Consider the following 25119-nt stretch of genomic DNA (forward strand, 5'->3'; position numbering starts at 1 on the left):
AGTGCCGCGGCCGCCCGCCCGAGGGGGAGGAGGCTGTGCTTCCCTTGCCTCAGGTTTGCTGTCGAGCGCACAGGAGGCAGGGACATGGGTAGGGTGCGGTCTGCGCGGGGCCCGAGCCCGGATCTCTTCCATTTCCCCTCTCACTCGGCCCCGGGCTGCGCCGCAGACGGCAGCAGCTCCCGCTCCGCCCCAGCCGCCTGACCGCCGGGCCGGGGTGCTAACCGCGGGGCCCGCCAGCCCGCCGTCCCGGACAGCCCAGCCCAGACCGGCGGCCCGCAGCCCCGCCGCCCGCCGCCCCCCGCCGTCGCCGCGTTGCCAAAACAAACGGGCCGGCCTATTTATTGGCGGCCGGCGAGCCGGGCAGCTCAGAGTCGAGGCGCCGAGGGGGACAGAGCGCCGCCACCAGCCAGGGCCCCGGGCCCCCGCCCTGCACCTGAGTCCCGCCGGCCCTGCGCCGCGCCGCGCAGCCCATGGCGCCCCCACCTGGAGCCCCCCGGAGCCACCCGGACGCCTGAGACCCCGCAGCGCTCCCGTCGACTCGCCCACCCATCAGCCCACCAGGCGTCCTCTCCCGCCGGTCTCCCGGGCTCCCCGGCCATGTCTCCCGCCCGGCTCCGGCCCCGACTGCGGTTCTGCCTGCTCCTGCTGCTGCTGCTGGTGCCGGCGGCGCGGGGCTGCGGGCCGGGCCGGGTGGTGGGCAGCCGCCGTCGGCCGCCGCGCAAGCTCGTGCCGCTCGCGTATAAGCAGTTCAGCCCCAACGTGCCCGAGAAGACCCTGGGCGCCAGCGGGCGTTACGAAGGCAAGATCGCGCGCAGCTCGGAGCGCTTCAAGGAGCTCACCCCCAACTACAATCCCGACATCATCTTCAAGGACGAGGAGAACACAGGCGCCGACCGCCTCATGACCCAGGTGAGCGCGAAACGCCCTCGCTGGGCGCCGCCGCCGAAGCACCGCCACCTGCCCGGCCCTACCCGCCCCCTGGCACCTTTCCTTGACTGGCTGGCACGCCCCCTGGCACCTGCCCTTCTCGCCGAGATGGGCCGGCCGGGGTCCCGGCGGAGTGTTAGCATTCCCCGAGCCCGCCGGAGGCTGTGAGAAGAGCTCCCCGCTGCCAAGAGCCACAGCCCAGCCGGTTGGCCGTGGCCCCTCTGCCCTGGAGTGCTGGCAGCTCAGGTCAGATGCGGCACCTGGAGGTACCTCTACCTGACTGCCTCCTGCGCCTCCGGGATGCACCAGTCCCTCCCGGCCTAATCTTCCGCACGGCTGCGCTCCTTTCATTTCGAGGCGATTTGGCACCCCTGAGGCGAAGAAGCTCCGGGCGCGGAGGGCCCCACTGGCCTTTCCTTCCCGTGCGCTCTCGGTTCTCAGCGCTGCCCCCTCCTGGAGCAGCGCCCCGGCGGGGTCTGGGTTTAAGGAACAGCGGGGAATATTAGAGCCAGGAGGTGGAGGTGGGGAAGGGAACTTGAAGGGCAAGCCCACGTGTCTGTCCCGAGAGCTGAGCGGCGCAGCTGCAGTTGAAGGGTGAGGTGCCAGGCCTCCGGGCTCTGAGACCTAACTTCGGGGGGGTGGGGAGCGGGGGGTCCCTGGATTTGGTGGCGGGGATGGATTGAAAGAGAGGGGCTGGGATGCCGGACAGCCCCACAGCAGGGCTAACTTTAGTCTCTGCGTGCTCGGAACAGGACCAGCACTCAACCCAAGCGCCTCGGGAAGAGGTGGGGGTGGGGGGGTGGAGAGCAAACTTTCTTCCCTGCTGCCGGGTTCGCAAGGGAAGACATCTCCGTCCCCTTCCTTAGTGGTCTCCCGGGGCTTCCACCGCAGGCAGGCGGCCTGCTTTCTAGGTGCTCTGGGAACGGCAGCTAGACCACGGCCCTCAGCATGCGCTCTGGCGCCGGGTCTGGCCGGCGGGTGTCGGGGCGAAGGTTGGCTGGTGGCCGGGCCGGGCCGGGCGCCGAGGAATGCAGATAAGGATCCGGGCCACGGGCTGGGCAATCATTGACAGCGCGTGCCCGGGCTCTGGACCCGAGGAGGGGAGGGGTGGTGGGGGATAGAAGGGCGGGGAGCAGGGGCCGCGGAGCGGACATAGGTGGGTGGCTAGAAGCCTGGCGGCAAGGAACACACGGAGCTCCCTCCCCGGGCAGTGAGCACCCCCAGCTAGATTGCATCCTGGGATGCATCCTGGGAGGACCGACAGGGCCTTGGGTTTTAGCCGCTGTTGGCTCCTGGGAGACCGAGTCCAAGGGTCTGTGGGGCCCGGGCTCTGAGGGGCGGGGGTAGTTCGAAACTTGTGCTGCCTACACTTGGGAGCGCCTGGCACCTCAAAGTGAAGGACTGTGGAAAGGCCCCTCTCCCCCAGGCCCCTCCCCCCAGTCAACTGCGGGGTCCCTTGGGCTCCAGGCACGAAGGGAGCCAGCACAGACGATGATCTCTGCGGTCCTTCCCCCAGGGCACAGCTCGACTCCCACTCCATGGGAGGCGGAGCATGAAGCCGGCTCCCTGAGATCACACGCTCAGTTTCTCGGGTCCCTTCCCAGACAGGGGCGGCGCAGAGGTGCTGAGGGCTCTCGACTCAGGGAGAACGTTGCCTGGGTTTATCAACCCGGAGCGCACCCCTTGCAGCGGGAGACCATCCGCATGGTCCTCCATCTGGCCAGGCCAGGCGCTGGCCTTTACACCAGCTTCTGGTTCCCGGGCTGCCGCCTCCCCTGAGCGGGTGCGGGCCGGTTTTGGATCATGAGGGTCCCAGCAGGAATGCTCTGTGGCGCCGAGGGATCCAGGCAGGCTTGGGATTCCCCTCCAACACACCCCCAGGCTGCTGAGGCGCTTCGCACCTGCCGCGCCTGCTGCGCCCTGGCCGCTTCGGGGACCTCAGCCCTGGGGCTACGGTGACACCTACTGGGCGCCTCGAGGCTTGCACGCCTAGCAGGCCGGCGGCCGGCAGTCAGCTCTGCTACCACCTTTATTCTCCAGGCAGCAGGCGGTCCCTGGCCCCTGGTCCCGCGGTGAGACCGAGGGACCCGGCGCTCAAAAGGTGGAGTCCTGTCTGTGGAGGGATCAGTAATCCCAGCAGGAGAGAGAGAGAGCTTAGAGAAAAGCCCCCAAGGGTGAGCGGATCGATGCGCCCTCCAGATTTGTGGCGCCACCGCGCGGGCCAGGTCCCTGGGGCAGCTGATGCTAGAAGGGAAGGAGCACTTTAGGACTCTCTGTTCCTAGGAGAGAGGGATAGAGCACCCTCCCCGGTTTCCCGACTCCAGCGAGTGCAGTGGGAGAGTGAGGGAAGAGGCTGCGCCGTAACCTGCCCGCGGGCCAGCTCCTCCCCCTAACTCGGCTTCCTTTCCTCTCGCAGCGCTGCAAGGACCGCCTGAACTCGCTGGCCATCTCGGTGATGAACCAGTGGCCCGGGGTGAAGCTGCGGGTGACCGAGGGCTGGGATGAAGATGGTCACCACTCGGAGGAGTCGCTGCATTATGAAGGCCGCGCGGTGGACATCACCACGTCGGACCGCGACCGCAATAAGTACGGACTGCTGGCGCGCTTGGCAGTGGAGGCCGGCTTCGACTGGGTGTATTACGAGTCCAAGGCGCACGTGCATTGCTCCGTCAAGTCCGGTGAGCCGCTGCCGGGGGGCTGGGCCCGGGGCCGGGGCCGCAGGGCGTGGAGAGGCGGCGCTGGGCCCGCCGGGGCCAAGAAGGTGAAGAGACCCTCCCAGGGATGGAGGCGGGGACCCCGGGGAAGAGGACGTCCGCGGCGCTCCCCGCTACTGCTCCTGACCAACCGCTCGACCCGTGCCTGATAGTGTCATGGCAGGAGCCTAGGGAGACAGGGCCCTGTCCCAGCGACGCTGGGTGCTGACTTGGCGGTCCACAGTCCAGAGCCTGCCGCAGGAGGTGCAAGACAGAGCAAGCTGGCCAGATGGAGGAAGCCAGGCTGACAGAGACGGCCTCCCCACCCAGTGTGGTGCAGAACGCTAGGGGGTGGGGTGGGACCAGGGGCCAGAGTGTGCCCAGACACCAGCGTGCCTGAGCGGGAGCCAGGAGCCCAGAGGTTCAGAACCCACGGCCCAGCTGCAGGTCAGGCCCTTTAAGGCACTGTGTACGCCCCTCTCAGGGGGCGCAGGCGTCCCCAGCCTCTCCTCCAGGGCCCTGAAGCTGGACATTTGGGGGCAAAGCCAGCCATGAGGGCAAGAATAAACAGAGTGGACTTAATAAAGTGGATTTTCCCAGATCGGCCGCCTTGTTGATCAGAATTGGCAGGCACTGGGGCCTCGTCCCCCTCCCTTCAAATCTTGTCAGCGTCCCTGTCACCTGCATTGAACCCAGTCATGGATGCTTCAAATGGTTCCTGTGTGACTGCCAGCGTGGTCCCCCCTCGCTGCAGGCTCAGCCCTCCGTGCCGGCCCCATGCAGCTGTCACACTCACAGACCTGGCACACTGAGACCAGGCAGGCTTTTACTATTCCTGATCCCACCTGGGCTCACAGTGGTGACCCCACCCTGACCTTTCCCCTCAGCACTTCCCTGCCAACTGTGTCTGCTTCAAGTCACATCAACCCTTCACCTGCTAACGTCGGCCAGGTGCCAGCTCCTAGGGTGGCCACTTGCCTTCATAACTCCTAACCCCCAAACACTATTCTGCATCCCACCCACTGATGCCATGGTGTCCCGTCCCCGCACAAGGACCCAGCACATGAACCGAAGATGGTGATTTCACCCTTGCCACTGAGCCGCACCCTGGCCTGGCCATTCCCTCTGAGCTTCCCCAGGAGTCTGTATTCTCGCCACTGACTGGTCCTTCTCTCCCTTGGGGTATAGACTCCAAGGGCCGGTTCTGGCACAGAACTTGGAGTGTCAGTCTGAGAGGGCAATTTTGGGGAGCATCTGAGCAATGGGTGAGAAATAATGGGACATCCAGATGCCAGAGGTGCTAAGCAACTTGCCTTCTCGACGAAGCTGCAGCTTCTGGGTGTCAGGTCACAGCTGACCACTGCTTGGCTCAGCTGACCTCTGGCCTGACTACTTCACAGCCTTGTCAGGATTGGGAGCAGATGGGGGGGCTTCACATGGGCTTCAGGAGGGCCCTTTCCCTCCCACCCACTGGGTCTTGAAGCCTCAGTGTGCTCCTCTCATTGGCAAAGCATTAGGCTGGGGAGGAGGGCAGGAGGTCACACTGTGGGCTGGGGTGGATTCAAAGCTGCATGGAAAGTGGGGGGCAGGGGACAGGATATGGTGATGGGGGGCAGCCTGGGAGCAAGAGGAACTCTGGCTGGACTGGGGAGGGATGCTGTGACCGGGAATCCAAGCTCCACAGCAGTAATGCCTTCATGTCCCTTCTTCCCACAGAGCACTCGGCCGCGGCCAAGACAGGCGGCTGCTTCCCTGCTGGAGCCCAGGTGCGCCTGGAGAGTGGGGCACGTGTGGCCTTGTCAGCCGTGAGGCCAGGAGACCGAGTGCTGGCCATGGGGGAGGATGGGAACCCCACCTTCAGCGACGTACTCATTTTCCTCGATCGCGAACCAGACAGGCTGAGGGCCTTCCAGGTCATCGAGACCCAGGACCCCCCGCGCCGACTGGCACTCACACCCGCCCACCTGCTCTTCACGGCCAACAATCACACAGAGCCGGCCACCCACTTCCGGGCCACGTTTGCCAGCCAAGTGCAGCCCGGCCAGTATGTGCTGGTGGCGGGGGTCCCAGGCCTGCAGCCTGCCCGAGTGGCAGCCGTCTCCACACATGTGGCCCTTGGGGCCTACGCCCCATTAACGAGGCATGGGACACTGGTGGTGGAGGACGTGGTGGCCTCTTGCTTCGCAGCCGTGGCTGACCACCAGCTGGCTCAGTTGGCCTTTTGGCCCCTGCGACTGTTTCACAGCTTGGCGTGGGGCAGCTGGACCCCAGGGGAGGGTGTGCACTGGTACCCCCAGCTGCTCTACCGCCTGGGACGTCTCTTGCTGGAAGAGGGCAGCTTCCACTCACTGGGCATGGCTGGGGCAGGGAGCTGAAAGGATCCCTCTACTGCCCTCCCAGAACTGCCCAAATGGGTCCAAAAGCCTACCTGCCAGGAGGGCGCTGGCCCTGGAAGGGGCCTGAGCGGGGACACTGGTCTCTACCATCTCCTCCACCACAGGTGTACATCACTGAGACTTGGGCAATGCCAGCGTCCTCCACCCCCATCCTGGTGTAGTGACAAAGCTGCAAGCTGAGCTGGCAGTGGGGGGTGGCCTCTCTTTCTATCCTAGAGACCAGTGGGTCCCAACCCAGCCAGCTCTCACTATGATTTTTCATACTTGCCTCCCGCGATGGGGAGGGCTCATTCCATCCATCTTAGGCCCCTCTTAAGTGGGCTTGCACCTCAGTTGATGCTGCTAGATTCCCTGGGAGCCAGCAGGGAGCCGGCTGGACTCAAGGCTGCCCAGAACTCAGAAGGCTGCAGGGTGGGGCAGCCAGCCTGGCCATCCTGAGGCGTGACCTTCCTCTCTGGCCACGCTCCTTGGGACACATCCAGAGACTGTCGCTATCAGTGTACAGAGTTCCGTGTTCCGGCCAATGTAATCGTAGTGCCAGGACTGGGTGAGGGGCTGGATGTCCTTCCCACCCCTGCCCAGGCTCTGCATTCCCACTTCTGCTGAACCATGACCCCCCACCCCTCCTCCGGTCAGTCTCCCCCACCTTATTTATTGGCACCGAGGGGGAAGCCCATGGGAAAATTTTGGGGATGTTTTGGTCTTTTCTTCCTTTTGTAATAAAAATTATTTAAGTTGTTAGAGCCCTAGTGTCCAGGATGCCGAGTAGGGCCGATACACAGATAGCCTGGAGCCATGGGTGGGGCTGTCCAGGGCTGTGCTCACCTTCCTCCAAGGACAAAACCTCTAGAGCTCCCACCCCCTCTGTGGGCCCTTTCTCACCCAGTAGGTCTGCAAAGTCTCAACAGAAAGCTGTGCTCTGTGCCAGGCAAGGCCTTTCCACGCTGACTCCAAAGTTTACCCTAAACAGTTAGACCAGAGAAAGAACTGATGTAACTAGTCCATGGTCATTTCCCTCATCTAGAACCATCTCCTTGTGCCTGATTTAAGGTGCTTTCCCTGCTTATTCTGGTCTTTCTCAGGGCCAGGGTTTCTGATTTTTCACAGTGGATAATGAACCGCGGTATGAAAACATTCTGTAGAATTCACACCTGCCTTGTGGCCCATCCTGACTTCTTGGGTAAGTTAGGGGTCCCTAACCCAGCAGTTCTCAAACCTCAGAATCATCTGGGCAGCTTGTTTAAAAATGATTCCTGGTCCCACTTCCAGGATTCTGCTTGAATAGATCCAGATTGAGGCCCAGGAACTTATTTTTACAAATACCCCAAACACAGCGGATAGTCCATGGACCACACTTTGAGAAACATTGCTTAGTCTAAAGGATGCCAGTTTATTGCCAAGACAAGATGACCCCCTTCTTCCTTTTCTCTTGGTTTCTGTATCCCATGGCAGGTTTTTCTGTACTCATTATAGACCATCTGAGACTCCCTGGTCCTTTGATACAGTTGTTAAATTTTCAGGAATATTGTGAGCCAGTTGAAATAGGCCATAGTGGGCATATTTACACCACAGAGATTGGCATATGTTACAAATTAGAGCTCCCCTGACCATGGAGGGCCAATTGTTAAAGGACACCCCTGCCCAGGTTCTATCCTCTGATAGACTTCTGTGTTGGAAGTGGGGGGGGGGGCATGACTGCCCAGATTCTTACCTTACCATCCCCCGCTCCATGAAGGAAAACTCCAGAGAAAAATTCATTGCCCTGGAGACTGTGTCATCTGAGAGGAATAGGCCCCCACAGACTAGAATGACAACTGCTATCATCTAATGAAGACTAACCATTGCCAGGCATCGTTCTAAGTGCTTTACATGTAGCACCCACTTCATTTTCATAGCAACCCTATGTGGTGTATACTGTAACCTTACCGTTTTCCAGGTGAGAACACAGAAGTACGGGGAGGTTAAGTAACTCGCCCAAGATTATGCAGCAAGTGACAGGAGCAGGATTTGAACTCATGCATCTTGCTCGCAGGTCCACTGCTCTTACCACAAGGCTTTTCCCTTGGTGAACTTGGGTCCTTTCCAGAAGGTACTCTTAGCATTTCAGGACCGGAAATCTGTTTTGTCAGACCACATAGAGTGTACTACTCATCACCTTGTGGCAGACTCTCATGGACCAGGTTCATAGGGACCAGAACATCTATGAACTCATTTGCAGTGAGAAACAAAAGGTCAAGTTCAGGAGGCTCTTGTCCATTCATTTGCACATTCGTTCTTTTATAGAAATTTTGCATGGTTGGGGGAGAGGGTGGTGCGGGGTAGAGAGATCAAGACTCTCCCCTATGGGGGGGCCTACATGCCTCTCCTACGGGGCCTGGGCATATTTTGTCTTGCAGACACAGAGCCATTTGGTGTCCCTAGACCTTTCTGTTCTGTAAGAGTCTCCTCACGAAACACATTTATTCTTCAGACAGAGGTGGCTTCAAAGATTCAGAAAAACACTTTGAATTCAGACCCTCAAAAGACCAACCTTGGGCTAGAGGTGAGGCCCTGCAGTTTTTCTGGGAATAGTGGCCCAGAACTGCAGTGACAGTGCCAGCTGGACAAGCAGAGACAGCCTGGAAAGTCATCCTCCACCTCTGCAGCGCGATGGCCTCAATCCCTCCCACCAGAACCCAGCTTGCTTATCCTTTGTATGATGCCGAGGCCCAGAGGAAGGTCAACCGTACTGCCCAGGCCCGGGTAGCTACTGGCCCCATGCCTGCCTTTCCTCTCGGGCCTAAACTCAGCCCCCAAGGCAGCTGCATCCACAATGGTCATTGTTTGGTCATCGTTTGCTGGACATCCTTGTGCCAGTCACTGTGTCAGAATGAGGGAAAGAGGCAGTCCCTGTACTCAATGAACTCCCGGGTAGCAGGGAGCAACATGGGGAGACAAATATCCACACCATATGTTGAGTGTTGTGGCTGACATCCTCACAGGGGCTATGAGAGTGCCATGGAGGTCCTGGGAACTAGGAAGACTTCCTGGAGGCGAGGATGCTGCAGGTAGAGCAAGGAGAAGTTTGCATGGCAGCTAAGTAAAGGAAGGGATCCAGGCTGAAGACATGGTAAATGCAAAGGCTTGGAAGGGGCTTCCCTGGTGGCGCAGTGGTTGAGAGTCCGCCTGCCGATGCAGGGGACATGGGTTCGTGCCCCGGTCCGGGAATATCCCACATGCCGTGGAGCAGCTGGGCCCGTGAGCCTTGGCCACTGAGGCTGCGCGTCCGGAGCCTGTAGCTCCACAACGGGAGAGGCCACAACAGTGAGAGGCCCGCGTACCGCAAAAAAAAAAAAAAAAGGCTTGGAAGAACTAGCATCAGGTCCGCATCTCAGAGCCATCTGGCACAGGTGGGCATATGGCGAAGCTGATGTAGAGCTGGCCGGAGTTAGACAACACAGATCTTTGTGTTCCCCAAATTTGGACTTTATCTCGGGGGCTTGGGGAGCACCCAGGAGGTTTGAAGTCTGGAAAAGCTTGCAACTAGATTGTTTCAGAAAGCTCACCCAGCTGCACTGTGGAGCACAGACCAGAGAGGCAGCTGTGGAAGCAGGGAGTTCATTTGCTGGGCAGAGAAGTTGGTGACCTGGACTGAAGAAATGGCCGTGGGGTCAGAAGGAAGGTGACATTTAGGCAGCAGAATGACCAGGACTTGAAGCCAGTTCAGGTGAGCAATGAAGGCAAGGAAGGGGCGCACATCAACTTTGGGTTTTTTTTTTTTTTTTTTTTTTTTTGCGGTATATGGGCCTCTCACTGTTGTGGCCTCTCCCGTTGCGGAGCACAGGCTCCGGACGCGCAGGCTCAGTGGCCATGGCTCACGGGCCCAGCCGCTCCGCGGCATGTGGGATCTTCCCGGATCGGGATACGAACCCGTGTCCCCTGCATCGGCAGGCGGACTCCCAACCACTGCGCCACCAGGGAAGCCCCAACTTTGGGTTTTTAAACATGAGATCCAGCTCCCCTACGCCCTTGACCTTGGTCCTTCTCTGGTCTTGGTGTCCACACCTTCAAGGGAGATGTCCAGGGATTTCTTGCCCATATAGATATCCTCTCTTTTCATTGTCCAAGGCTGGTCTACCTGAGTTCAAGGGACCCTCTAGGCTCTGCTCTCTCTGCCTGCACCCCTACCCCCATCCCGGAAGTGCATGGGGAGGAGATTCAGAGTAGCCCCTGATATCCCAGTCCAGGCAAGGTGCAAGACCATGCTGAGGGATTTCCCTGGTGGCCCAATGGCTAAGACTCCACGCTCCCAATGCAGGGGGCCCGGGTTTGATCCCTGGTCAGGGAAATAGATCCCTCATGCCACAACTAAGAGTTCGCACTCCACAACTAAAGATCCCGTATACCACAACTAGAAGATCCCACATGCCGCAACCAAGACCCAGTGCAGCCAAAGAAAGAAAGAAACACTAAAAAAAAAAAATAGAAGACCAGGCTGAAGTGTCAGTTGCTTGGGGAGACCTGGCTTGTGGGAGTCCAGGAGACAAAGTAGGGGAGGCTCCTGGCTGTGAGGCCTCTAAAGCTGCCTGGGCAGACTGCCCACAACACAGGGACCGTTGCACCTGCCTTCCCAACTAGTCTGTGCGAGACCTCTCCTCAGGTACCCGGCCCCAAGCTGTCCTTGCAGCCTCCTCTCTCGTTTGGAAAGACCCCATCACTGCTGGGCATGGCTCTTCCAAAGCCCTGTGGCTCACACTCAGCCCTCTCCCCCAGCTCCTGCCCAAAGGGGATGCCTGTGGAGTGGCTTCTGACAGTGAGAAGGGAAGGGAAGGGGAAGGGCTGAACCAATGCAACAATCCTTTAGGCAGCCATGCCTGCTGTTAGCACCGGCAGCCCCAGGATGGGAACAGGAAACAGGTGACCCTCCATTAAAAATCTTAGCAAAACACCCCTTCAGAAGATGCAGCTAGAAAAGACAACTCTCCTGGCCTGGCACCAGGAAGTCTGTTTAGGAAAAAGCCTCACATTGAGGTCGTGCGGGGCATGCAAAACGTCTGGATTTCAGGCCCCCCCCGACCTTGTCTGCCCAGCCTAGAGCCCTTGTGCAGTATATAACTCGTACAACCTTAAACTCTGGCCCCGATGGGCCTTGGCCTCTGCCAGGCTCAGTCAGATTCTTCAGGTGGTGAAAATTTGGAGAGAAGTTCCCTACAGTGTTGCACGGGAGGAAGTGGGGAGAGATGACAAGGGGTGGGGATGGGATGTACAGTGTCTGGGCACTGCCTGGAAGTGGTTTGGGGCTGGGTATGTGTGACTTGGGCAAGGGTAGGTGGATGGATGATTGGGAGCGGATGCGTGGAGGAGAGTGTAGGCCATGCTCAAGGACTGGGAGCCAGTGCGACTAGGAGCCAGTGCGACTGGGGCTCAAAGGTGCCAGGAGGGGAAATGGAAGTAGGGGAGGAGAAACGCTTCACCCTATAAAAGGGGCAGAGGTGAGGGCCTGGTGGGAAGTGCTGGAGCAGGAAACACCCCAAAGAAGGAATGGAGGCCCTCAGTGGGGAGCACAGGCCCTGCTCCCCACCTCAGATGGTGCCCCTGCTGCAGGAAAACTTCTGTCAGGTGTTGGCGGTGGCCGCTCTCCCAACCCATGCCCTCTGTCCCCTGGGTGGAGCGTGCCTCCCGGAGCTCGGGCCCACATCCCACACCCCAGCCTTGTTCTCAAAGCCTCTTTGTTTCACTGGCCGAGCTGTGGCCAGCCCGGATCTGATAAGGCCAGGTAGGGCAGATAGCAGCCCCACCTTGCAAGCCCGTGCTGCCTCAAGCCACACCCAGGCTGCTTTGCACGCACAGGGATAGACGTAGGGGGCTTCCCACCCAGGTAGGGGTTGGGGAGCCTCAATCTCTGGGCTGTCACTCCCTGCAGTCCGTGTAAGACCCCTCTCATATGCATGGGGAAGCAGGATAAGGCAATTACCCCTCCCCCCATTTCAGAGATAAATAAACTAAGTCTCCAAGAGGGAAAATGACTTGTCCACAGATATTTCTTCCACAATCAGGAGCATCAATTGCTGGGTCTGCTATTCACATAAAATCCTTTAAAAGTCCTAACATCCTGTGAAGTGAGGTTATTTTCAATTCCTAATTTGCAGAGAAGAAACTGAGGCCCAGAGAGGTGAAGTCACTTTCTCAAGGTCGCACAGTAGCAGAGTCCAGACCAGAACTCAGGTCCCCTGCAGCAGCAAACTGAGGGAGGTGGGAACTCATGAGGAATGGGACAGATGCACTCCCAGCCTCCACCTAAAGATCTGATAGGGCTGGGGTGGCTAAGAACCTTCCAGGAAGATGGTCCTGGAAAAACGATGTTCTAGATGTTGTGAGAGGATCTCATTTTGATGGGAGTGGCGATGGTTAAAATATGTCCATAAATTATTTGACACTGCTCTCCCCTTGAATCTGGCCTGAGACTAAGTCAGAAAAGGCCATGTAGCTTCTGCCTGGTTCTACCCTGAGCTTGCTAAGCTGGAAAGGTTATGGATAGTGTAAGGTCGGATCTTAACAAACGGCACCGGGAAACAGAGGAAAGCTTCAAGTGAGCTTTATTAGGGAGCGCTCCCGGGCGAGGTTCACTGGTCCGAAAAGGGCCAGAGAAGTCGCACCCGGGCGAGGGCTGGGCAAGATTTTTTTTTTTTTTTTTTTTTTTTTGCGGTACGCGGGCCTCTCACTGTTGTGGCCCCTCCCGCTGCGGAGCACAGGCTCCGGACGCGCAGGCTCAGCGGCCATGGCTCACGGGCCCAGCCGCTCCGCGGCATGTGGGATCTTCCCGGACCGGGGCACGAACCCGTGTCCCCTGCATCGGCAGGCGGACTCTCAACCACTGCGCCACCAGGGAAGCCCTGGGCAAGATTTTATAGGGGAAGAAGGGAAAGGGGTGTGGTGAATCTGGGAGGGCGCAGGGTATTCCTTATTTGGTGGTCTTTTTGGGTATCCTGGGGGACCGTTAGTCCCACACCTCGAAAGACGGGAAGGCTGGGCTGGGTTCAAAGTCCCCAGGTCAGTTCCCGGAAATGGGTGGTCTGGAATGTCTCCAGGGCAGTTTCTGGAACTGGGTGGTCCGGAGAATTTCGGTCTGATGCAACCTGTGAATCTGATTGTGTTCCCCTGCCTCGGGCCAGCTGGCCTTACAGATAGGTGTCCCCAGCCATAGCCTAGCTGAGCTTCCAGCCAACAGCCAGCATCAACCATCAGCTGTGTGAGTGCACCATCTTGGAGGTCCAGTCCAGTGGAGCCTTCAGGAGGCTGCAGCCCTGTAACTGTATGACACAGTCCAAGTAAGAACTGCCTGGTCAAGCCCTTCTTGATTCCTGACCCACAAAATCGTAAGTAAAATAAAATGGTTGTTTGAAATCTCGATGTTATTTCTTACACTGCCATGGTAACCAGAACAAAGGGCAAAGAGGGAATGGGATTTGATGAAGGCATCTCCTGAGGCTCTCCAGAAGCCTTTAATATACTTTTACACAAAAGCTGTTTTAAAATGGAGTCTGCATGAGGCTGGAGGAGGTGTGGTGCTTCTTCATCTTCTAAAGGGGCAGTGTGTAGAAGACACACTGACTTGGAATAGACTCGGGACAGAGAGAGACAAAGGGGAGGGTTGGAAAAGCACATCTCTCCACACTCGATTGAAAGAATGCTATGTATTTACTCTGGTAGCAGGATATCTGGTAATAGCAAACTCTTGGAGTAGTGAAGAGCCTTCTGGAAGGAAGGAAGTTCCTGGATCTGGGCTAGTGGGTAGCAAGGAGTTATACATTGCCAAGAAACGAATGCTACTAGAGATTTAAAAAACCCAAATGTTATATGTTGAAGAAAGTGCTCAAAGTTTGGAGCCAGACCTGAGAAAGGGGCTGGACATTCCCATAGACAGTTGCTGGCCACGTTTTCTCAGAGTGTCCCTGTAAGCCGAAAGCTGCCGGGCCTTGACAAAAGGTCCATGAAAATGAACTGAGAAGTACCCTGTTACCCTCATAAACTCCAGGTGTGTCTGCATCTGGCTTCTGCGCACACCTCTGAATGCCCAACTTAAGAAAACTCAGGGGAATTCCCTGGCAGTCCAGTGGTTAGAACTCTGCACTTTCACTGCTGAGGACCCAGGTTCTATCCCTGGTCAGGGAACTAAGATCTCACAAGCCACATGGTGTGGCCAAAAAGAAAGAAAGAAAGAGGAGACCTTCAAGATGGAGGAAGAGTAAGACGTGGAGATCACCTTCCTCCCCACAAATATATCAGAAATGCATCTATGTGTGGAACAACTCCTACAGAACACCTACTGAACGCTGGCAGAAGACCTCAGACTTCCCAAAAGTGTCTTGATGCTCCAGCTGGGTGTCAGGCCTGTGCCTCTGAGGTGGGAGAGCCAAGTTCAGGACATTGGTCCACCAGAGACCTCCCGGCTCCATGTAATATCAAACAGCGAAAGCTCTCCCAGAGATCTCCATCTCAATATTAAGACCAAGCTCCACTCAATGACCAGCAAGCTACAGTGCTGGATACCCTATGCCAAACAACTAGCAAGACAGGAATACAAGCCCACCCATTAGCAGAGAGGCTGCCTAAAATCATAATACGGTCACAGACACCCCAAAACACACCATCGGATGTAGTCTTCCCCACCAGAAAGACAAGATCCAGCCTCATCCACCAGAACACAGGCACCAGTCCCCTCCACCAGGAAGCCTACACAGCCCACTGAACCAACCTTAACCACTGGGGGCAGACACCAAAAACAACGGGAACTATGAACCTACAGCCTGCGAAAAGGAGACCCCAAACACAGTAAGTTAAGCAAAATGAGAAGACAGAGAAACACACAGCAGGTGAAGGAGCAAGGTAAAAACCCACCAGACCAAAGAAATGAAGAGGAAATAGGCAGTCTACCTGAAAAAGAATTCAGAGTAATGATAGTAAAGATGACCCCAAATCTTGGAAATAGAATGGAGAAAATATAAGAAACGTTTAACAAGGACTTAGAAGAACTAAAGAGCAAACAAACAAGGATGAAAAACACAATAAATGAAATTTTAAATTCTCTAGAAGGAATCAATAGCAGTATAACTGAGGCAGAAGAACAGATAAGTGACCTGGAAGATAAAATAGTGGAAATAATTACTTCAGAGCAGAATAAAGAAAACAGAATGAAAAGAATTGAGGACTGTCTCAGAGACCTCTGAGACAACATTAAATGCACCAACATTCGAATTATAGGGGTCCGAGAAGAAGAAGAGAAAAAGAAAGGGACTGAGAAAATATTTGAGGAGATCATAGTTGAAAATTTCCCTAATATAGGAAAGGAAATAGTTAATCAAGTCCAGGAAGTGCAGAGAGTCCCATACAGGATAAATCCAAGGAGAAACATGCCAAGACACATATTAATCAAACTATCAAAAATTAAACACAAAGAAAAAAATATTAAAAGCAGCAAGGGAAAAGCAACAGATAACATACAAGGGAATCCCCATGAGGTTAACAGCTGATCTTTCAGCAGAAACTCTGCAAGCCAGAAGGGAGTGGCAGAACATATTTAAAGTGATGAAAGGGAGGGCTTCCCTGGTGGCACAGTGGTTAAGAATCCGCCTGCAAATGCAGGGGACACGGGTTCGAGCTCTGGTCCAGGAAGATCCCACATGCGGCCGAGCAACTAAGCCCGTGTGCCACAACTACTGAGCCTGTGCTATAGAGCCTGTGAGCCACAACTACTGAAGCCCACGCACCTAGAGCCCATGTTCCGCAACAAGAGGAGCCACCGCAATGAGAAACCCGCGCACCACAACAAAGAGTAGCCCTCGCTCACTGCAACTAGAGAAAGCACAGCACAGCAATGAAGACCCAATGCAGCCTAAAATAAATAAAATTTTTAAAACGTGATGAAAGGGAAACACCTACAACCAAGATTACTCTACCCAGCAAGGATCTCTTTCAGGTTTGATGGAGAAATTAAAACCTTTACAGACAAGCAAAAGCTAAGAGAATTCAGCACCACCAAACCACCTTTACAACAAATGCTAAAGGAACTTCTCTAGGCAAGAAACACAAGAGAAGGAAAAGACCTACAATAACAAACCCAAAACAATAAAGAAAATGGTAATAGGAACATACATATTGATAATTACCTTAAATGTAAATGGATTAAATGCTCCAACCAAAAGACATAGACTGGCTGAATGGATACAAAAACAAAACCCATATATATGTTGTCTACAAGAGACCCACTTCAGACCTAGGGACACATACAGACTGAAAGTGAGGGGATGGAAAAAGATATTCCATGAAAATGGAAATCAAAAAAAAGCTGGAGTAGCAATTGTCATGTCAGACAAAACAGACTTTAAAATAAAGACTATTACAAGAGATAAGGACACTATATAATGATCAAGGGATCAATCCAAGAAGAAGATATAACAATTGTAAATATTTATGCACCCAACATAGGAGCACCTCAATACATAAGGCAAATGCTAACAGCCATAAAAGGGGAAAACGACAGTAACACAATCATAGTAGGGGACTTTAACACCCCATTTCCAACAATGAACAGACCATCCAAAATGAAAATAAATAAGGAAACACAAGCTTTAAATGATACATTAAACAAGATGGACTTAATTGACATTTATAAGACATTCCATCCAAAAACAACAGAATACACTTTCTTCTCAAGTGCTCATGGAACATTCTCCAGGATTCATCATATCTTTGGTCACAAATCAAGCCATGGTTAATTTAAGAAAATTGAAATCGTATTAAATATCTTTTCTGACCACAGCGCTACGAGACTAGATATCAATTACAGGAAAAAATCTGTAAAAAATACAAACACATGGACGCTAAACGATACACTACTCAATAACCAAGAGATCACCAAAGAAATCAAAGAGGAAATCAAAAATACCTAGAAAAAATTGACAATGAAAACACAACGACCCAAAACCTATGGGATGCAGCAAAAGCAGTTCTAAGAGGGAAGTTTATAGCTATACAATCCTACCTCAAGAAACAAGAAACATCTCAAATAAACAACCTAAACTTACACCTAAAGCAATTAGAGAAAGAAGAACAAAAAAATCCCCAAAGTTAGCAGAAGGAAAGAAATCATGAAGATCAGATCACAAATAAATGAAAAAAAAATCAAGGAAACAGTAGCAAAGATCAATAAAACTAAAAGCTGGTTCTTTAAGAAGATTTAAAAAATTGATAAACCATTAGCCAGGCTCATCAAGAAAAAATGGGAGAAGACTCAAATCAATAGAATTAGAAATGAAAAAGAAGAAGTAACAACTGACATTGCAGAAATACAAAGGATCATGAGAGATTACTACAAGCAACTATATGGCAATAAAATGGACAACATGGAAGAAATGGACAAATTCTTAGAAAAGCACCACCTTCCAAGACTGAACCAGGAAGAAATAGAAAATATAAACAGACCAATCACATGCACTGAATTTGAGACCGTGATTAAAAATCTTCCAACAAACAAAAGCCCAGGACCAGATGGCTTCACAGGCGAATTCTATCAAACATTTAGAGAAGAGCTAACACCTATGCTTCTCAAACTCTTCCAAAATATAGCAGAGGGAAGAACACTCCCAAACTCATTCTTTGAGGCCACCATCACCCTGATACCAAAACCAGACAAAGATGTCACAAAGAAAGAAAACAACAGGCTAATATCACTGATGAACATAGATGCAAAAACTTCAACAAAATACTAGCAAACAGAATCCAACAGCACATTAAAAGGATCATACACCATGATCAAGTGGGGTATATCCCAGGAATGTAAGAATTCTTCAATATGCACAAATCAATCAATGTGATACACCATATTAACCAATTGGAGGATAAAAACTATATGATCATCTCAATAGATGCAGAAAAAGCTTTTGACAAAATTCAACACCCATTTATGATAAAAACCCTCCAGAAAGTAGGCATAGAGGGAACTTACCTCAACATAATAAAGGCCATATATGACAAACCCACAGCCAACATCATTCTCAGTGGTGAAAAGCTGAAACCATTTCCACTAAGATCAAGAACAAGACAAGGTTGCCCACTCTCACCACTATTATTCAACATAGTTTTGGAAGTTTCAGCCATGGCAATCAGAGAAGAAAAAGAAATAAAAGGAATCCAAATCAGAAAAGAAGAAGTAAAGCTGTCACTGTTTGCAGATGACATGATATTGTACATAGAGAATCCTAAAGACTCTACCAGAAAACTACTAGAGCTAAACAATGAATTTGGTAAAGTATCAGGATACAAAATTAATGCACAGAAATATCTTGCATTCCTATATACTAATGATGAAAAATCTGAAAGAGAAATTAAAGAAACACTCCCATTTACCATTGCAATAAAAAGAATACAATACCTAGGAAAAAACCTACCTAAGAAGACAAAAGTGCTGTATGCAAAAAACTATAAGACACTGAAGAAAGAAATTAAAGATGATACAAATAGATGGAGAGATATACCATGTTCTTGGTTTGGAAGAATCAACATTGTGAAAATGACTATACTACCCAGAGCAATCTACAGAGTCAATGCAATCCCTATCAAACTACTAATAGCATTTTTCAAAGAACTAGACCAAAAAATTTCACAGTTTGTATGGAAACACAAAAGACCCCGAATAGCCAAAGCAATCTTGAGAAAGAAAAGCGGAGCTGGATGAATCAGGCTCCCTGACTTCAGACTATATTACAAAGCTATAGTAATCAAGACAGTGTGGTACTGGCACAAAAACAGAAATATAGATCAATAGAACAGGATAGAAAGCCCAGAGATAAACCCATGCACTTATGGTCACCTTATTTTTGATAAAGGAGGCAAGAATTTACAATGGAAAAAGACAGCCTCTTCAATAAGTGGTACTGGGAAAACAGGAGAGCTACATGTAAAAGAATGAAATTAGAACACTCCCTAACACCATACACAAAAATAAACTCAAAATGGATTAGAGACCTAAATGTAAGGCCAGACACTATAAAACTCTTAGAGGAAAACATAGGCAGAACACTCTATGACATAAATCACAGCAAGATCCTTTTTGACCCACCTCCTAGAGAAAAAGAAATAGAAACAAAAGTAAACAAATGGGAGCTAATGAAACTTAAAAGCTTTTGCACAGCAAAGGAAACCATAAACAAGACCAAAGGACAACCCTCAGAATGGGAGAAAATATTCGTCAGTGAAGCAACTGACAAAGGATTAATCTCCAAAATTTACAAGCAGCTCATAGAGCTCAACATCAAAAAACAAACAACCCAATCCAAAAATGGGCAGAAGACCTAAATAGAAGTTTCTCCAAAGAAGATATACAGATTGCCAACAAACACATGAAAGAATGCTCAACATCACTAATCATTAGAGAAATGCAAATCAAAACTACAATGAGGTATCACCTCACACCAGTCAGAATGGCCATCATCAAAAAAACTACAAACAATAAATGCTGGAGAGGGTGTGGAGAAAAGGGAACCCTCTTGCACTGTTGGTGGGAATGTAAATTGATACAGCCACTATGGAGAACAGTATGGAGGTTCCTTAAAAAACTACAAATAGAACAACCATACGACCCAGCAATCCCACTACTGGGCATATACCCTGAGAAAACCATAATTCAAAAAGTCATGTACCATAATGTTCATTGTAGCTCTATTTACAGTAGCCAGGACTTGGAAGCAACCTAAGTGTCCATTGACAGATGAATGGATAAAGAAGACGTGGCACATATATACAATGGAATATTACTCAGCCATAAAAAGAAACAAAATTGAGTTATTTGCAGTGAGGTGGATGAACCTAAAGTCTGTCATACAGAGTGAAGTAAGTCAGAGAGAGAAAAACAAATACCGTATGCTAACACATATATATGGAATCTAAAAAAAAAAAAAGGTTATGAAGAACCTAGGGGCAGGACAGGAATAAAGACGCAGATGTAGAGAATGGACTTGAGGACACGGGGAGGGGGAAGGGTAAGCTGGGATGAAGTGAGAGACTAGCACTGACTTATATATACTACCAAATGTAAAATAGATAGCTAGTGGGAAGTAGCCGTATAACACAGGGAGATCAACTCAGTGCTTTGTGACCACCTAGGGGGTGGGATAGGGAGGGTGGGAGCGAGATGCAAGAGGGAGGAGATATGGGGATATATGTATACGTATAGCTGACTCACTTTGTTATACAGCAGAAACTAACACACCATTGTAAAGCAATTATACTCCGATAAAGATGTTAAAAAAAAGAAAGATAGGAAAGGAATGTGTGTGTGTGTATATATATAAAAGAAAAAAAAAACTCACAGGAAAGTGACCAGGCAGGTCATAGGGAATGGGTATGGCTCAGGAGTGGTTGGGAGTGTACAGATGGATGGGTTACAGTGAGGACAGGTTTCTTGGTTCTGAACACTTAATTCTAGAGAAGTAAAAGATGGGCATGTTCAAAATCTAATAAAGAGGGGGAGAGAGCAAGTTTGCAGTGGAGAATCCTGGCGGACACCACTCTAGCCAAGTGATCAAAGTTAACATCACCAAAAATACATATTGACACGATGTACCCTCTGATATCATGCACTGAGAAGGGCCTATAACTCTGTGTTATGCTTCCCAATAATGCACATTTTACTCTAATCACGAGAAACAAACCCAGATTGAGGAATATTCTACAAAACAATTGACAGTAGTCTTCAAAAGAATCAAGGACATGAAAAACAAGGAAAGTCTCAGGAAATGCCCCAGGGGGGATCCTGGATTGGATACTGAAACAGGGAAAGGAGATTTGTGGACAAACTTGTGAAATCTAAATAAATTCTATAATTTTGTTAATAGTATCATTGTACCAGCATTAATTTCTTCTTTTTGATAAGCGTCCTATGGTCATGTAAGATGTTAACCTAAGGGGAAACTGGATGAAAGGTTTATGAGAACCACTTGTACTATTTTGGTGTATGTCTAAGATTAACTCAAAATTTTTTAAATGCAAAAAAACACAAAACTAATAAAGAGAGAATCTCATGGACCAAAGGTTGGCTTCCTTACCATCTTTGAAGTCGAAGCCAACTTTCACACCAAAGGAGGCCAGCTACACTAAGCTGGTGGTCATGTTATAATACCTATACCTGAGAGAGGGCCCTCATCAGAGATGGATTGGAAAAGGGTTTGAGGAATTAAATAGGATAGAAAGTCACAGAATAATGGTGCTCTTTATTTATTCAGAACATATAATGAGCCAGGCACTGTGCTAAGTTCTTTAAACCTTTTATCCCACTTAAACCTTACGACCTTTGAGGTAGCTGTTAAAGTTTTCACTGTTGACAAGAGAGCAATCTGGGTGTTACAGAAATGGAGGAATACGATCAAACAGCTGAGAGCTGGTGGGTTGGGATTCAAATCCAGTCGGCTTTACTCCAGAGCTTGTTCTGAACCACTCCACTGTACTCTTTTCTCAGGGGTGACCTACATTCAGTTCGTACCTCAGGGTTTCTGTGCTGGCATGGGTGGGGTAAGAGGAGAGATAAGGCAGGAGGAAGGGGATGGCCTAGGATGGGCTGGTCAGCTGGAACTGTCCATGGTGCTGGTCAGAGGGGCATGGAGCTGGAAAGCCTGTAGGAGATGGTGTAGGGGAAGACAGCTGGGAGAGCTAACACAGAGAAGCCTGCACAGACTAGAGGGACAGAGCAGTTAGACGCGGTCGCAGGTCCTCTACCGATTAGGAGGAATTAGAAGGAATTAGAACTTCAAGTTTTGGCTTAAAATAAATAACCATGTATACAGTAGCTGGTGAGATAGGATTTTTCCTCAGGTCTCACTTGCAACCACTATGCCATCACTATCCAGTGTAGCTGTACTGGTTGTTAAAATCTGGAAATACTTTGGTACTAGTTGGTGAGTAGTCACTGGCTGAGTTCTCCACTGCTGCGGCTGCTCTCCCAGTCCTCTCTCCAAACCTGCAGGCTTCCCCACAACCCAGCAACTAAAAGGTTAAGGCCTGGCACAATGTGGCCTCCCAGGACCCAGCTCTGGCTCTAAGACCCCCTGGTGTCCATTCTCATAGGTCAGTACTCATAACTTACCAATTTTTAAGTATTTTGAATGCTGCCCCTGTTTGCCCCCATTTTACAGGTGGGGAAAGTGAGGCTCTGGAATGTTTAATGATTTGCCTCAAATTGCTCAGCTCTTTTTCTTTTTTTTTTTTTTTTGCAGTACGCGGGCCTCTCACTGTTGTGGCCTCTCCCGTTGCGGAGCACAGGCTCCGGACGCGCAGGCCCAGTGGCCATTGCTCACGGGCCCAGCCGCTCCGCGGCATGTGGGATCTTCCCGGACCGGGGCGCGAACCCCTGTCCCCTGCATCGGCAGGCGGACTCTCAACCACTGCGCCACCAGGGAAGCCCCTCTTTTTCTTTTTAACCTTTCTTTTTTCTTTCTGGTCGCACTACACAGCATGCAGGATCCCTGACCAGGGATCAAACCCATGCCCCTGCAGTGGAAGCACAGAGTCTTAACCACTGGACCACCAGGGAAGTCCCAGCTCAGCTCTTAAATGGTAGAATCAGGACTTGAACTCGGTCTTCTGGGACTGAGTCTCATGTCATTTTCCATCCACCCCCCTACTGTTGGCCTGTGTGCCTATTCACCATTTGATGGGGACAACGAGTATAGGAAGCAATTTGAAGAGGGGCTTTGGATTGACACAAGAGAGTTAGAAAAACCTATAGGGGTCTCAGGCAGAATGGAACTCTTTCTTTTGAATTACCTTGCCATATGGCAGTCTTCCCCCAGCCCCTGCCAAATTTGTGCCCTGGCAGCCCTTTCAGGCTGGAGGTGCCATCAATCTCCTGACACGCCCTCTCCACACCAAGCAACCCAGGGGACCACAGCAGTCTAATGCAGAGAGTCCTCTATGCCTGCTCCTAGATCCAGCCTTGAACAACCCCACTGGCCCTCTTAGCTACAGTCTCCTCTTCATCTATCAGGCTGGGCTTAGAAGATTTACCCTACTAATTTCGGAGGTCAGGAGCTTCTGTGGGAGTACCCACCTCCTCATTTCCCTCCCCTAACTTAAGTACGTCTTCGATGCTGACCTGATTTCAGAAGCAACACTGGAAACTGAGTCAGAGTTGCAGGGGAAGGAAAGTGGGAGAGGGCTTTGCAAGTCCTGCAGCTGGGTGACTTGCCAACTGGACAGCAGATCACCCTGGCATCTCTTTTTGTCTTTCTCCACGCTGGAGCAGCAAGGCAGCCTCCTTCTTGGAGAAACAAAAGAGGAGGTTGTGGAGAGGAGAAAAACTTTCCATTTCTCCAGTGTGCAGCAGAGAGGCTGGGACGTGGTAGGAGGCGAGGGTGGACAGAGAGCTGAGAGGCAAAATTCTAGGGCCTCCCACATAGTGAGTGACCCTCCTCTGTGTGTATGTGTGTGTGTGTCTGTGTGTAACTTTGTTGATTGTCTATCATGTGTCAAATACTTTACATAACTGATCACTCAGTCCCTACATAGGCCTTTTGATAATTATCCCCAGGTAAAAGATGAGGCTCAGAGAGGTCATGAGACTTGCCCAAGGTCATACAGCCAGTAAGTGGCAATCAGGATCAATCTCAGGTCTGCCTGATTTCCCAGCCCAGAGTCTTCTGTATTTCATGGCTGGCGGGGGGATGGCTATGGGAAAAAGGCTTAGAAAAGACATTTTTGTGTGTGCTGAAGCCCAGATCATGGAGTGTGCTTTATCTTTATTACCCCCACTCCTCTGCTTCCAGCCAGGAGCATCAGAGTCCTCCTACTCATCCTCTTTCCTCCCTTTCTTCCACATCCTGGTCTTCATCAGTATACTGAATCATCACCCATACTTGTTCATAGCCTTGAACAAAATAGCACCACCCTGTTGTCTTTCTTGGGTCCATGGAGGAGACGGTCACCAGGACCCAGCACCCATTATTTCCCACACATTCCGGGATCCTGATATGAGTGGCAAACCCAACTTTCTCTCCCTTCCTCGGGTTCAACGCCTTGCCACACCCCTTTCCATGCTGTTTGCTTCCTGGGGCAAAGTCCAGCTTGGGCCTCTCCCTGGGAGTCCACCATGCCAGTCAAAGTCACTCACCAGCAGAACTCCCAGGAGGCAGCTAGAAACTTGCAGAAGTAGAGCCCACAGAGGACCAACTACGAATCCCTTCTCACCGTCTCAAGCCCAGAATCCACCAAGGTTTGAGCAGGCCAGCTCTGGAGGGACACGCCTTCAGTGAAGAGGCACAAGGATGTGTGGCTCCTAGAATAAGCTTTTTTTCTTTAAAATCTTTATTTATTTATTTGGCTGCACCAGGTCCTATTTGTGCCACTCAGGATCTTTGTTGTGGCGTGCAGAATCTTTAGTTGCAGCATGCAGGCTCTTAGTTACCACATGTGGGATCTAGTTCCTTGACCGGGGATCAAACCTGGGCCCCCTGCATTGGGAGCATGGAGTCTTAACTACTGGACCACCAGGGAAATCCGTAGAATAAGCTTTTCTAACCCTAACCCCCTTAGGGTTTTCTTGCTGGGATTCCTGAGGCCACCACCAAGCCTTGTCCCCAGAGTCACTGCTCCCTATTTGGCCTAAGAATGGACAAACAGGTCCCTTTCCCTGTTCCTAAGATCCAGCTGAGTCAGGATGACTATTTCAAAAAGAGCTTAGAGAAAAACAGAAAAGAAATCATTATAGAAACCACAAACAAAATAAAAGTGGTAACGTCCAAAGTACAGGTTTCCTATTCTGAGAATAACATTAAAACCAGTGAAAAGCTTACTGAGTTCCACATTCCTCGATCCCAAGAAAACTCCAGACCTAACTGTGCTGGCATAACGTAATGGGCCCCCTGGTCTGACCCTTCCCTCTAATCCAGCCAGCCTCTGGCCATGTGATCTCCCAGGCCAACTCAGGCAACACTGTCATCTGAGTCTATCTTTCACCTTTCACAGATATACTCCAACTTTCCCAAAATGAGAGTTTGTTTTCTGGGTTTACCCCTAGAGTCTCTAAGTTCTCTCCCCCAACACCCACCTCCATCACTGTCCTGGGTAGTGAAACATCT

At 51.4% G+C, this 25119-nt stretch overlaps 2 protein-coding genes across 2 annotated transcripts in view; both read left to right on the forward strand.

The window, feature by feature from the left end:
• Positions 1-6759, forward strand: IHH (Indian hedgehog signaling molecule). Its single transcript, XM_032637397.1, has 3 exons — positions 1-909; positions 3344-3605; positions 5337-6759. The coding sequence occupies exons 1-3, from the start codon at positions 598-600 to the stop codon at positions 5993-5995; spliced, it is 1233 nt and encodes a 410-aa protein (XP_032493288.1). The 5' UTR covers positions 1-597; the 3' UTR covers positions 5996-6759.
• A 4610-nt stretch (positions 6760-11369) lies between these two features.
• The window catches only part of CFAP65 (cilia and flagella associated protein 65), a 56387-nt gene continuing 42637 nt past the window's right edge, over positions 11370-25119 (forward strand). The window contains exon 1 of the mRNA XM_032636610.1: positions 11370-11406. Coding sequence (XP_032492501.1) covers positions 11370-11406 — 37 coding nt within the window. The remainder of the gene's footprint in view (positions 11407-25119) is intronic.

The sequence above is a fragment of the Phocoena sinus genome, chromosome 7, assembly GCF_008692025.1.
Source record: "Phocoena sinus isolate mPhoSin1 chromosome 7, mPhoSin1.pri, whole genome shotgun sequence".
In the NCBI taxonomy this organism is placed as follows: Eukaryota; Metazoa; Chordata; class Mammalia; order Artiodactyla; family Phocoenidae; genus Phocoena; species Phocoena sinus.

Excerpts from the sequence above, each read along its gene's own strand:
- IHH (XM_032637397.1), top strand. The coding sequence starts at position 598 with ATGTCTCCCGCCCGGCTCCGGCCCCGACTGCGGTTCTGCCTGCTCCTG. Across the intron at positions 910-3,343 it reads CCGACCGCCTCATGACCCAG|CGCTGCAAGGACCGCCTGAA; the intron begins GTGAGCGCGAAA and ends TTCCTCTCGCAG. Across the intron at positions 3,606-5,336 it reads GCATTGCTCCGTCAAGTCCG|AGCACTCGGCCGCGGCCAAG; the intron begins GTGAGCCGCTGC and ends TTCTTCCCACAG.